Source organism: Lithobates pipiens, unplaced genomic scaffold (genome assembly GCF_037356315.1).
Source record: "Lithobates pipiens isolate NorthernLeopardFrog02 unplaced genomic scaffold, aLitPip1_a1.2 Scaffold_3, whole genome shotgun sequence".
Taxonomy (NCBI): domain Eukaryota; kingdom Metazoa; phylum Chordata; class Amphibia; order Anura; family Ranidae; genus Lithobates; species Lithobates pipiens.
This window is the reverse complement of record NW_027507790.1, coordinates 112,994,998-113,009,271: the sequence shown is the minus strand read 5'-3', so window position 1 is coordinate 113,009,271 and position 14,274 is coordinate 112,994,998. Positions and strand designations below refer to the sequence as shown.

At 41.9% G+C, this 14,274-nt stretch overlaps 1 protein-coding gene across 2 annotated transcripts in view; it reads right to left on the bottom strand.

The window, feature by feature from the left end:
* The window catches only part of CEP120 (centrosomal protein 120), a 152,127-nt gene that overhangs the window by 60,629 nt on the left and 77,224 nt on the right, over window positions 1-14,274 (bottom strand). The window contains exons 15-16 of one of the 2 annotated variants that reach the window (XM_077462185.1): window positions 12,243-12,335; window positions 7,745-7,906 (exon numbers count right to left, since the gene is read on the bottom strand). In XM_077462185.1, coding sequence (XP_077318311.1) covers window positions 7,745-7,906; window positions 12,243-12,335 — 255 coding nt within the window. The remainder of the gene's footprint in view (window positions 1-7,744; window positions 7,907-12,242; window positions 12,336-14,274) is intronic. The other variant, XM_077462186.1, reaches the window with a different exon arrangement.

The following is a 14,274-nucleotide window of genomic DNA, read 5'->3' as shown; positions in this document are numbered from 1 at the left end:
AATGTCATCCAATGAGGCTCCAAAGAGCCGCTCGCCAAGGAAGGGAAAATACGTCAAGGCTTTTTTTTTTTTTTTTTAGATGCCTAGTGAGCCGACCAGCATTTTAGCCCAATCAGGCGCCTCAGCACCACTGCTGACACTGAAGCCCTGGATAACAGGAGAGTATCCAGGGCCGCATCAAAACGTACTTAAGGCCTTGCACTAACTGACCTGCTAGTTCCACGCAGACAGGAGAAGCCTGTTGCTCCCCCAATTTGCGGTGCTAAAGTTTTGCCCACTCAGTAAGTGTCTGCGACACAAGTGCGGATGCCAGTACTGGTTGCATTGCTGACCCCACAACCGTAAGTAAGGAACGAGCCACTGCCTCGGCCTTCCTGTCCGTGGGATCCTTAAAGGCAGGAGTCCCCTCTACCAGGATCGTGGTTACTTTGTTTAACCTGGATACTGGGGGGTCCACAACCAGATGAGCCGACCATTTTTTGAGAAGGCTCTCCTCAAAGGGGAATCCCACTGCCATGTATTTGGGTACCGAGAAGGTCTGTTGCGGTCGACCCCATTCCTTGTATATGAACTTATCGAAATAAGTCAGATACGGAAACACTTCAGGTGTACGGGCTGGCTTAGGGACCCAAAAGGGACTACTACATCAGCAGAGGGATCTGCTGGCTCCTGAATTTTCAGGGTATCACGCACAGCTGTGATAAGTGCTCCAACAAGAGCTTTGTCGCGCACGGACCCGGACGGGGAATCACCCTCACTGTCCGAATGGTCCTGGTCAGCGTCATCTGAAAACGACAGAGCAGGGGTCACCCGCCTCAGGAGGACGGAGGACCTGAGGGGGCAGGGGCAGTTTTTAAACCCTTGCGCCCACGCCCCGCCTCCATCTTGGCAACGAACGTATTAAGGACCACTGACAAAGCATCCAGAGGCACTGCACTGTCTGCAGGCGAGCTGGTTGCAATTACCTGGATTTCGGGGATAGAAATGCCAGTTTTTGAAGCCATGCTGACCCTACCTACCCTGTCTGCCACCTGTTGGGGACTTAGGACAGTGATGGTCCCACTCTCCTAACTGTTGCAGGCTAAGGGGCCCCCACCGCAGGACTCACCACCCTGAACGAGTTCTGTGCCATCCAGCTAGGTGTACCTGTGTCAGCTCCCAGATGCTAAAGAGATAAAACCGCGCTGTGCTGAGCTCCACTGTACAGCGCTGAAGCTGAAAAACATGTTCAAGCTTCAACAAAATGGCCGCCGAACGTCCAGTATAAATGACATAATCACAGGGAAAATGGCCGCCGGACTACAGTAAAATGAAGTCAGAGCATGCTGCTCCCTGGTCCCACCAAAAATGGCCGCCGAACACTGTATGCCATGAGAGACAGTGAAAAAAAACAGGCGGAGAAATGGCGGTAAACAGCGCTACAGTGATCAGCAGACACAGACTCCAGACACCCAGGGGAGAGACCTACAGACATCCAGGGCACAGTTACCCAGCGCAGCCCCCACCCCAGGTGAGAGCCCCTCCAGGGAGCCCCTGTCTGTTTATGGTACACACACCGCTCAGCAGCCCATGCAGCATCCCCACAGGGAGGGGGGATAAGGACAGGGAGAGAAGAGAGGGAGGTGAGGGACCCCCGAAACGACTTCCCAGGGAATGCCCAGCTGCTCAGCCCCACCGAGGCAGGGAGAGCTGTACTTGCCAGTCCTGAAGAGCTGGGAGACATTTCATCACAGACCCACTTTCCGATCAATACGGGGTGGCTGCTGGCCCGGCACACTGTGACGCAGACATCAGTAGCCTGGTCATATGTTTTCCCCCAGGGTATTACGCCCACCGGCTGCCCCTGGAGCTGGGGCATGTTATGGCTGACCCAGTGCGGAGCGCTGATCTGCACATGCTCGCTGGCCAGGCTGGGGGGACTACAAGGATAAGGGTATCCAGCATGTCACCCAGCCGGCTGTTGATAGCAGATCACAGGATCTTTAATCTTGCGCAAAAGGCAAACTTATGCAGGAAAAAATCCACGGACCGATGGGCCCGCAGGGTTCCTAGGTCCTTCTCCTTCACTAGGCAGAAAAAAACTGAGGCTGCAGGAGCAGGCTGGGGGGTTGTTACCCAAGGAGCCACCTAGAAAGTTCTGGTTTTGTTATAACATATTAACATGTTCTGCCTAGTCCTCTCCTGAAGGTAGCGTAACAATCCGATGGTATAAGAAAGGAGCTGTGTCAGTCGGTGAACGTAAGAGAAAATACATTTTTAAGGTGGTTGTAAATGTGGGAGCATTAATATGTAAACAGGAAATAGAAGTTGCGATCCTTAGCAGTCTCAAGACATGTGTATGAAGCCTGCCTCCATTTTCCAACACCTATAGTATGTTTGCAGCTTCAGACAGGCTTCGCCTGTGGTATTGTCTGCAGTTTTGAAAGTTTCCTGCAGCAATACATCCACAAAATATTATGTGCGACCTTTTCATAATGTAAAGGGCAAAACTTGAGGCCCCCTACATCAGGTAAGTTGACCACCATAAATTTATGCAGCTTGGCTACTGTAAGGGAAATTTCACACTCACAGTGCCTGGGCATCCTCGTATCCAGCTTTAGGTCATTTCACAATATTGTGTTGCAGAAACGTGTGGAAAAAAAACACGTTTTCCCCATCTGTCACTTCACTGTTAAATTTACATACAGCAATTTTTCAGTGTATAATGGAGAAAAAAATAAAAAAATAAACACAACAGAAAGTTGTAAAGGGGCCCTTACTGGTAAATCGTAAATGCAGCTGTAAATAGGCGACTGTGGCAAAGCACCATTTTCCGTGTGCTGCATCCTTAAAGGATAAGTTCACCTTTTGGGGAAAAATAATAAATGCACATATTTTTGCAGGAAAAAAAATAGTATTTATTGTTTTCTCCCTAAGGAGCCTGGAAAGCATTGAACCTGTGATCAGTGGTGCAATGTCAGACTCCTGCAGACAAGCCATGCAGCTTTCAGCTCATACCTGCACACGGGCTGGCTGTTAACAAGCTGCAGGGCTTGTGAATGAATTATGAGGCTTCTCATCAGAACTACAATCCGTCAGCAACAAAGGCTGACAGTACTTTTGGTTCAAGTCAAAGTAATTAGCAGGAAACTGGTGGAATCCCACACAGCCACATTAGTTTCAAATAGTGACAGCGGGCACCGGGAGAAGATCCCTGCTCGCCGTCAATGGGTTTCAAAAGGTGAACTTATCCTTTAATAATGGAAGCTAGATTGCAGCACTCATAAATTGTGCAAGTACAGTCAAATCTATCCCTGACCATTGTTCTTAGGGCATTTTCTGCCTGTTTATTTATGGCCATGCCTTGTGTATTAAAAGTTTTTGGAAAAATGTGACAAAATATTTTATTAATCATCTTATTCTGCAATGAACAGTCAAGCACTCTACAGGACCAATTACTACAGCTTAAAGCGGAAGTAAACCGATCCCTAAAACTGTTTCATGCACGTGCCAGAAATAGAACACTCCCATTGGTTGTGCTCTCAACCAAACTGTCAAACCATCCAATGACTGGTGTCATAACTGATCACATGTGCAACATCATAGCAGTTGTAGATTAAACAAAGGCAAAGATGGCAGCTTCCATGGCTCAAAACTCTAGGAGGGTTTTCTTACACTTTAAGCTGGCCATACACAGTTTTTTTTTTATCAGGCAGCAGGATGACTTGGGGGGACAAATAAAATAAAAACACAACCACCAGATTTCTCTAACCACGCAAGAAGAATGCCCCTTTGGGACATTGTACAACTACACCCAATGTTGTCAGAATACACTGATCAGCAGTCGCTGATCGAGGTACATTTTCCAAAATGTCCCTTCAATATTAGTCAAGCATATGGTTCTGTCAAATAGGGAGGGTTTGTAATGATTTTTGTTAGAAATAGTAAAATGGAGTGTTTTTTTCTCGAGTGATCACAATTTTGCCACTAAATTAAAAAAAAAAATCCTGTCCAGTATGTTGAAGTTTATCATCTTGCATACTCTGAAGCTGAATTTTAAGCAACCTCACAATCTTGTCACATCAGAGGAAAAAAAAAACTTTTGTATCTTTGGGCTGTGTAAGAACATGGTAATGAAATAAGAATCCCTATTTTAAAGTATTTATAAATTCAATTACTAAACTCTAAGCTTTAATGTGTTAATGTTATTTTAAAAACTCATTTCAGAATTTGTTAAATTTGCAGCTTCCTTGAAAAAAAAGTTGTTAGTACTAGTCCAGGCACTTCCCACTATAGGGTGACAGCTCGCTGTTTGTCTCCCAAATGTGCTCCTGTATTGTCACACGGCTTCCAATGGAGACTAATGCCGCATACACATGACCGGACTTTTCGGCAGACTAGGTCCGATGGGATCAGTCCGTCAGGACAATCCGATCGTGTGTGGGCTAATCCGACCTTTTTTCCTTATAAAAATCCGACGGACCTAGAAATAGAACATGTTTCAAATCTGTCCGATGGATACAATTCCTAAAATCGCTCGTCTGTATACTGGTCCGATGGAACAAATATGACACAAGGGAAGCTATTGGCTACTGGCTATTGAACTTACTTTTTTAGTCCCGTCTTACGTCATTACGTTCAAAACGAACAGACTTAGTCCGTTCGCGTGTGGCCAAGTCTGTTTGTTCGGAAGTCCGTCGGAACTCAGCTGAAAAGTCTGTCGGGAAGACCGTCGGATCTAGTCTGCCGGAAAGTCCGGTCATGTGTAAGCGGCATAAAAGTGGCCGTTCTAACAAACCTTACACAGGCATGGTCCAATTTTACAACCATCAGGAAATTCACTCACACAAATGCCATACAGCTATCAATGGAGTACACATAGGCAGGAAGTTACTGCATGCAATCAGCAGTCAGGAGATGTGGCAATGGATAAAAAGATATTTGGCTAGAAAACCGATTGCTAGGTACTAGATGGCCTACACAATACCGACTATGAGACCATGGGTGGATTATGTGAACACTCTCCTTTTGGGAGAACAGCTCGCCTATCGTCACCGCAGTGCACTGTATAAATCATTTAGTCTGGTATGGCAGGGTTAACTAGATACACCTGGATAGGCGCCACTGCAATTAGTGATGGATAGGCTGTTAGGAATGTGAGTACTTTTGGTCCTCCTCAAGACCGTACTGTATTTTGGGTGTTCGCACCTCTTGTATGCTGCTCTGTCATTGCATATTTTGGTATATATTCCGTAACAGTTGTTAATATGAGAAGAACTGCCATTTGCTCTAATTCTCTGTTTTGCATTGTTCCTACTGGTTGTAGTTTCGACCCACTGTTATGCTTGCCTTAGCATATTTTAGGCATGTACACCTGTACAAGACTAGATGAACTGTACTTTGTGTGAAATCTACTATTTATTGTCTTGTCTTGTAATAAATACATTTGAATAAATGTGAAATCGTATTTCATTTTATTTTAAAATACTGAAATGGTTTATTATACACAATGCACACTAATGTTAAAAGACTAAACTAAACCCAAGAACTCAAAAGTAATAATCTTACCAGTCCTTATATGTGGTAGCTGTATTAGAACACTTTGACCAAGTACAGAAAATACCTGATTAACCATGAGAGAAATGCAGTGTTCTTGTCACTTTCAAATAGATAAAAAAGTTTTTTTCTATAATTTTAAGTAAATTATTAATTCTATCCTTTGCCGTGAGACATGTTTGAAGTCCAGCCAAGGACAGGAAGTTAGTAAAACAGAGGATTATTAAATGAAAATAAAGATTACAAAACTTTAAAAAGAAAAAACCTATTGCAGACAATTACATTCAAGGACTAGTAATTGGCAACATTAGTCGGGCACATGTACAGGGGTTGGACAAAATTATAGAAACACCAGGTAAAAGAAAAATCGTTACCCTAATGTGGTGTTGGACCGCCTTTGACATCCAAGACAGCCTGAATTCCAGTGGGAATTGACAAATAAGTCTTGGATACTGGATAATCGAATCTGATACCAATCTTCATGCAAAAATCATCACGGTTCTCGCAGAGATGCCAAAGACCGTAAACAAGGCTGAACCTTGCTCTCCAAAACAGACCATAGTGGCAATAGGATATTTAAGTTTGGAGGCTACAGAGCCCAGGGAACGTGCAAGACTTTAGCTGGATACACACTACGATTTTCTTTAGATTTTTTTTCCTTTAGATTTACCAAAACCATCTAATAAGCAGTTCAAACCTAAACCCCCTCAATCTGTATGCAACCAGACAGGCCCTTCCACTACATAGTTGAAGGTAAATCTAAAGGAAATCGAACAAAAGTTGTATAGTGTGTATCCAGCTTTAGTCTGCATGCTTGTCAAAGCATGATTAAACACCACCAGCTATGTGAATCAGAGCATTTATGTCTCGGTAAATGGCACAGTCTTCAGGAAACAATGCCTGCCCCATAGGGTGCACATGGTCAGCCAAACTTTGTAGATAGTCGCTGGCAAGGACTCTACCTTTCAAGGTGATGATGGGGTCTTCAGAATACCAAGATATGATGGGCCAAACCACGAAATTGTATATGTCGCCATGAATATATAAAATGTGCAGCACTACATCATACAAAAGTGCATCTGACAAAGCAATCAATAAAACCATTAACACATGCAAAATGTATCATAAGCAAAAATAAAAAGTCCATAACAAAGCAAAAAACAAGAAACTGTCCCACAAGTGAATATTTGATTGATGAACAACTTGATCTTAATTGTGAAAAAATACAGTATATGTATAGCATCCAAGCCATCAGCAGATCACCTCACTTATACTCCTCCTCCCCCTTCCCACAGGAGTGCGACTTCCCCCAAATAAGCAGGGTAAAAAAAATCACCTGTGAAGCACTGCAGTACTCAACGAGATATATACTGCAGGTAAGGCTCTCTTTTCACTTTTTTCTTTTGTATGCCATTTTTGATTACCAGGATCACTCCTTATTGAGGTCAGCCAGCTATTTGAAAGACACTGTTTGCTCTCATAAAGAGCCTTCACAGCCCATACACACCAGTGAGCTACTGGCTATCCCCTGTTTTTCTTTCCCTCAATGAGATATCCAATGCAGCTGGCTTCTCCCCTTCTCCCGTAGCCTCCTCCTCAGTAGAACAGCAACAGAGTATATGCAGAGAGAAAGACTCCAATAGTGCTTGAATGGTTTTAAAAACTTGCAAATGTTTATTTAAAATGTACAGGGTATTCACATGGTGTAGGTGCTTCCAGCACACCACACTGCAGACAACCGTGGGCATATCTGTGCAACACAGAGCTGCACATACAAAAATCTCATTCACCGTCCTAGTCTCTCCCCTACGCGTGTCAACACAGGGTCTTCCTCAGGGGGATCTCTCATATACAGTTATAACCTTTGATACTGTACCTTGGTACACCGCAAATAAATTAGCAACTTCAATCAGAGGCACCAGCTAAGCGGGTACCAATCATTTCCCCTCTTTGAAACTGAGCAAGTTCTGACATGACTCTGTATTACTAGAAGCACATGCAGTGAATGACAAAAAAGTGAGGCTCCTCACCTGTCAGCTAGGTGTCTCGTCACACATGTCACTTTCAAACCTGCAACAAACCATGTAGTGTTTCCAATATTTTTGTCCAACCCCTGTACATTTCAAAAAGCACCAAGATAAACCAAACTAATGCACATGCATAGTTCCAAAAGCAGATTGGATATCAACAAACCTCGGTCCTCATTTACCTGATGCTGCAGTCTGAGCTTGTCCTCTTCCAGCGGTTTAGTCTTTAACCTCTCCAGCTCTATTTGATGAAGACAATCTTCTCGGATTCGCCTAATTGCGTCCTGCCTTTCTTGAACGCTCCGTTCACGCTCTAACTGAAGTTCTGCTCTTGCTTTGTTAAGCTACAAAATATAAAGGTTTTTTTTTTAAAAAAAAGACTTTTGCCACTTATGAAATACACTTCCAGAAGAAAAGTCCAGGTCCATTACGAAAAAAATAAAATAATAAATGTATATTTTTTTTACCTGCAAAAAAAAAAATGTGCATTTATAATTTTTTTTGTAAAGGTGAATCCTTTAAGCAAAAAGTGGAGATGCATTTTAAAGTGAGCTTATTACCTACAATCATTAGTCTGGATTCATCATGTTCATGTTGCAAAAACTGTTTAAAGTGTGCTTAAGGCATGCTAAAGTGCCCTATAAAACATTATTGTACACCATTTAATAAACAATAAAAAAATATGTATTTTCTGTTCTGCCTAAAGCCCTGTACACACAGGCTAAATGTGGAGTGACATTGGCCGGATCAAGAAAAAAACAGATGTTTGGCCGGTGTGTATGGCAGCCAGTCCTACAGAAGTCAGCTGTTCGGCCAGCTTCTGATGGGCATTTATGCTGGAAAACCAGTAGAGGACCGGCTCCTGATCAGCGCTGACCAGAGTGTTCTGGCGGGGGGGGGGGGGGGGGGGGGGGGCTGTCATAACACAGCCCCTTGTCAAAACACAACAGCTCAGTGGGGGAGATCACTGTACTGACATTGAATTGTTAGTACAATAGCTCAGAGCGGTCAGGTTATTTTCGTTCAACCTGTTGGGGTTGTGTACTAGGCTTAAAAGTAAACATAAGCTCAATTGCGGGGTCGCCCTCTTACAAAGCCTGCACAAGTACCCATTTTCTGCCTAGCTTATGTAGCAGACACTTTTCCGACAAGTCTGATCTCTGCTGTCAGCCACCATATGGCAACTCAATGTACAAACAGACATTAAGTAATCTAAGTGAATAAAAAATTTTCATGACATTGAAAGGAATATTTAAGCCAATTAGGATATTTTATAATTCTTATCGTTTAAGCATAACAAAAGTTTATAAATTATGTAGGAAGCAGACTGTTTCTTTCAAGTACAGAAACACATATAAGTGTCAATAAGCTGGTTTTCAAAGGAAAAAGAAAGATGATCACTGAAAATAGAAAAAAGGAATTATGAATAAGAGTTATCCCACTGATCCTTTTATATGTAAAAACTTACATGGTAACCAAAAGACAATTTTCATAAAACTTTCCTAGAGCAGATCCAGTATGTCAACATGTCCAGAATAAATTAATGCGTCTTAGATAAGGAAATGTTTAAGGCACCAGAGTTACTCTCTGCTTTATGTCTGCATCCTAACAGATGTCGGATTTTACCAATAGGATTGTGCCAAGAACAGAAAGCAGGATATTCTCCCTGACCCTGATGATTTATGGCTTTTCTTCCCCTTCCACTCCTAGGTGGAAAACTTTACACTTCATAGGTAAAGCTCTAGAAGCCTGATCATATTTTACAATATATGAGGCCGAAAGAACAAAAGTGAAAACAAATAGCATTGACATCATCACAATACGATTTACTGGTTTATTCGGCTCTAAAGTAACTGTATATTCATAGAATAGAGTTCTTTATAGTGGACCATTTAGTAACTTTACAAGTCTGCAAGAATACATTTCTGACATGTCATTATAAAATTACAACTGTACCATTTACTATTAAAAAAAGGTAAACTCCAGTCACTGTCCTAAACAGACCTGATCACAAATTAAAAAATTGCAGGTAAAAATGTATTTTAAACATTTACTTGCAGTGTTTTTATTTTCAATAATTTTTTTTTTTTTAAACCAATTGAGCTGCAGAAGATTTGACCCCTTTCATGACCAAGCCATTTTTTTGTTGTTTGGCACAGCGCTACTTTAACTGGTAATTGCAAGGTCACGCGATGCTGTACCCAAACAGAATTTATACACTTTTTTTTCACAAACATTACGGCTTTCTTATGGTGGTAGATGATCACCACTGGGTTTTGTTTATTTTTTATTATATAATGTAAAAAGAAAAAAAGAAAAATTTTGAAAAAAAAAAAAAACCCCAAAAACAATATTTTTTACTTTATGCTACAAAACATATCCAATAAAAAAATAAATAATAATAATAAAATGTCTTCATCAATTTTAAATAAAATGTATTCTGCTACTTATCTTTGTTAAAAAAAAAAAAAAAAATCCCAGTAAGGGCACTTTCACACTCACATTGCCCAGACATCGGCGGTAAAGCTAGCGGGGCACTCTGAACCCTTCGCTAATGGCCGAAAAAGGATTAAAAGCGCAGCTGCAGCGGCGTTTTGCCAGTGCTGCCCATTGATTTCAATGGGCAGGGACACTTTAGGAGCGGTGTATATGGCCCAGTTTTTCCAGCATCTGTGACAGGCTTGGTTCTTGTCCAGATGTTGTGGTTCACTTGAGTCCATGCTCAGGTGGACTTTAAATGAGCAGGAAGAGATCACAGCAGTGCTCTGGCCTGAGACTCAGAAGGAATTCTGAGAGAGAGCTCTGTTTGGATTTAAAAAGGTTTGCTTTACCACAAGTTTAGTGGGCGACGGGGACCAGCCCCACACCGTATAGAGGAGAGTCTACCATTTAGTCTACCACCGGACGGCAAGGATTTGTTTTAGGGTCCTTTCACACGGGGCGGATCAGTTCTGATCCGCCCCGTGGATATCCGTTTGCTCAGCGGGGATCACTCCGTCGATCCCCGCTGAGCAGGGAGATGACAGGTCTGTCTCTGCACACTGCGCAGGGACGGACCTGTCACAGCGCCGCTCTCCCCTATGGGAGATCGGATGACGACGGACCGCAGTGCCCGTTGTCATCCGATCCGATAACGGATGGAAAAATAGCTTTTTCCTCCGTTACACTTTTTCGGATCGGAGCGGGTCGGATGTCAGCGGACATGTCACCGCTGACATCCGACGCTCCATAGACCTCTATGGAGCACCCGTTCAGGTCCGCCTGAAAAACTGACAGGCGGGCCTGAACGGAACGTCAATGTGAAAGGACCCTTACTGTTTTTTTTTTTTGTTTGTTTTCATGACTTTGCAAACCTCTTCTAAATAAAACTGGCAACCCACCAGATTTCAAAGAAACTGCCTGCACACTGACCTTAATTTCAAGAAAAGGTGATCCCCACGGGCTAATCTCCCACAAAATATTATATGTATATGTATATGTATATGTATATATATATATATATATATATATATATATATATATATATATATATATATATATATATATATATATATATATATATATATATATATATATATATATATATATATATATATACACACACACACATAAATTTCAAGTCCTAAGCTATTAGCCAGGCCTTTAGGGTTACTCGCCACCAATTGCCCCACCTAATCTCTACTATGCACCGCCCCTATACATGCCCTCATAAATGATCTCATGGAATTACACTTAAAGTGTAAGTAAACCCCCCTATCGTTTTCAGCCAAGGAAGCTGCCATCTTTGCCTCTGTTTAATATAAAACTACCATGATGCTGCACATGTGATCAGTCATGACACCAGCCATTGGATGGTTTAACAGTTTGATCGATAGCACAACCAATTGGAGTGTTACATTTCTGGCATGCCTCGGAAATGAAACTGTTTTATGGATGGGTTTACTTCCGCTTTAAATGTTCTATGCAGAGATAAGTTACAAAAATAAATATTAACAATTTTATCAGTGCCCTCTATTGTAGCCTCGCCTCACCTGTGCCCACCACTGCAGCCTCACCTCACCTGTGCCCACCACTGCAGCCTCAGCTCACATGTGCAGAGGATCATCACGTGGAAGAGGAAAGCCGCCAGATCACAGAGCAATAGCCTGCTGTTACATCTTACATTACAATTGCCTCCAATTGTAATGCAAGATGTAACAGCAGGCTATTGCTCCAATATCCGATGGCTTTCCCGGGGCAATCAATGGTAGAATGACTTCCGTTGAACCACGCATGCCGGTGGTACCCGCCCCCCACTCCCAGGCAGCCCCTCGCCAGAAACAATTTTCCACCAGAAAATTTGAGGGCTGTGTGTGTAAAATATTATATACATACATACATACATACATACATACATACACACACACTACAGGAGCATGAGAGTGAAAGACTCTTAAAACCCCATTTGATGAGCCTGTTAATGTACTTTAAATTTGCATTTATACATTTTCTTTTAAACCATCAGCCTTTTACACAGAGTGCTTTGGTGAGACATACTGAGTTAAGTTAATGATAGTTTAGTGATTTTCTTTTAATGAGAATGTAATAAATATAGACCACCATCTCTTTCCTCTGGATTGTTTCAATGTAGTTAAAATCTATTTTTCAATTATACCGAGCTGCTGAAATAAATAATCATACCTCAATTTCATCGCTGGCAAGCTGGCGCTCTCTCTTTTCTACATCTGCCAGAGTTTTTTGTAATTGCTCTTGCAGAGCTGTGCATTCAGCAACCTAAAAAAAAAAAAAAAAAAAAAAAAAAAAAAAAATAACATAATATAGATACTACGTTTCACTCGAAAAAAATATTGTACTTAATCAACCAAATATTGATGTTTTGACTTTTCTAACTTTAAACATGTGTTCAGATTCAGTTTTATCCTTTTAAACAAACAATCATCCTGCTGGGGATTATGAAGAACAGAAACTCATACTGAGCGCTTCTTTCATGTGTTGGGAGTCTTTCAAAAAACGGTTTCTTCTATCAATGCATTGCAGGTACATTTCAATTGATGGGAAAGTAGGGCTCAACTTGTCATAGACATATCTTGATACAAGTACTTGCACTCTTAACTAAGAAAAATAAGAAGTGCCCTTAATGACACTATTGTTAAACCTCTTTCTGTAAAGTAAAAATCCTCCACTGCAGTGGGGCTGCCCACAAACTGCAAGGGTTAAACGTTTGTTTAAAGCAGAACTATACTCACCTTGGCTCCAGTGATGTGACTTCCTGGAGCGTCCTCTGCTGGCATCTTTGAGCGGTCGACTTTTTAGGCATCAAACCCCATCCGCTTTCATTGGCTGGGTGTGGATGTGCGTGCATAGCTCACTGTACAGAGGCACCCAGGCAGGTAGGTAATTTTAATGCAGAACAAAGCAGGTCTCTTCTGCATTTAAAAATTGCCAGTTCTCTCATTTTTATTTATTACCTAAAAGTTCCACTTTAAGTGTAGCAGACTGGTAAAAGCAGTACAAGCAGCTATTCCACTCATGTGCTGAGAAGTGTGCTGATAGGAAGACAGATAGATAAGCTCATCACTGCACTCCTTTTCATTTCATTGCCCATTCACAGGATAGGACGGGCTCAGAACAACTTGGGCTGAGAAAAACTTGGTTGAATGATGCTGGCTATCAGTGGCACAGCAAAAAGTACTGTACGAAGAATCTCTGAAACAAAGGTGAATACTGCAGCTATACTAGAGGATGGACAAGGCATCCTGGTTCAGAGAGTCTACGTTCCAGTCATATGAACCAAAGAACATTTGTGTGTTCCGATTATGAAAGAATGGTTCAAATCTTAACCATGCTTCTACCTGCCTGAAGTTTGCATGTTCTCCCTGCGCAGGTTTCCTCCGGGTACTCTGTTTTCCTCCCTCACTCCAAAGACATGCTTGTAGGTTAATTAGATCCTGTCTAATTTGACCCAAGTATGTGTATGTGAATGTGAGTTAGGAACCTTAGACTGTAAGCTCCTTGAGGGCAGGTACTGATGTGATCGTACAATATATATGTATAGCACTGCGTGAATTGATGGTGCTATACAAGTACTTGTAACAAAAAAATAAATAAAACAGTTGTTATGGTGTTCAAGATTTACAGACAGTTCAGCTGTGAATCTCGTGAACAGCACTGGAATATTTTCTCTGAAAAAGCTTTAAAATGGTAATTCTACAGAAGTAATATTTAAAGTGCTTGTAAACCTTCATATATACCCAGTGAGGTGACTGGTCACAGGTGATATACATAGATGAAACAAATCCTCCTAAATAAGTTGCATCTGTCAGTCTATCTGCAGTCTGCTCTTCTCTACATCTGTTCCAAGTGCAGAATTTTTAAACTTGTCTGAGAATTAAAAAATAAATGAATAAAATAAAAGTGGTGGAGCGTTACACTTTGCAGAGCTCAGTGAGGAGTGCTCTGAAAGCTGATTGGAGTGAAGGGGCACACCCCCCTCCACACAGCACACAGGAACAGAGCTGAGACTGTCAATCAGCTAGAACTCCCTCGCCTGTCACCATTTTTCTCTTGGTGTCAGGAAAACTTTTCGAAAGTGATTTAAGCTGATAACACAGGAATTAGGCAGCAGACAGAAATGACACTTAGTGCTCTGGATTGAGACACTGTAGAGGGATATGCTTTGTTCATATTTCATGTCTGAGGTTTACAACCACTT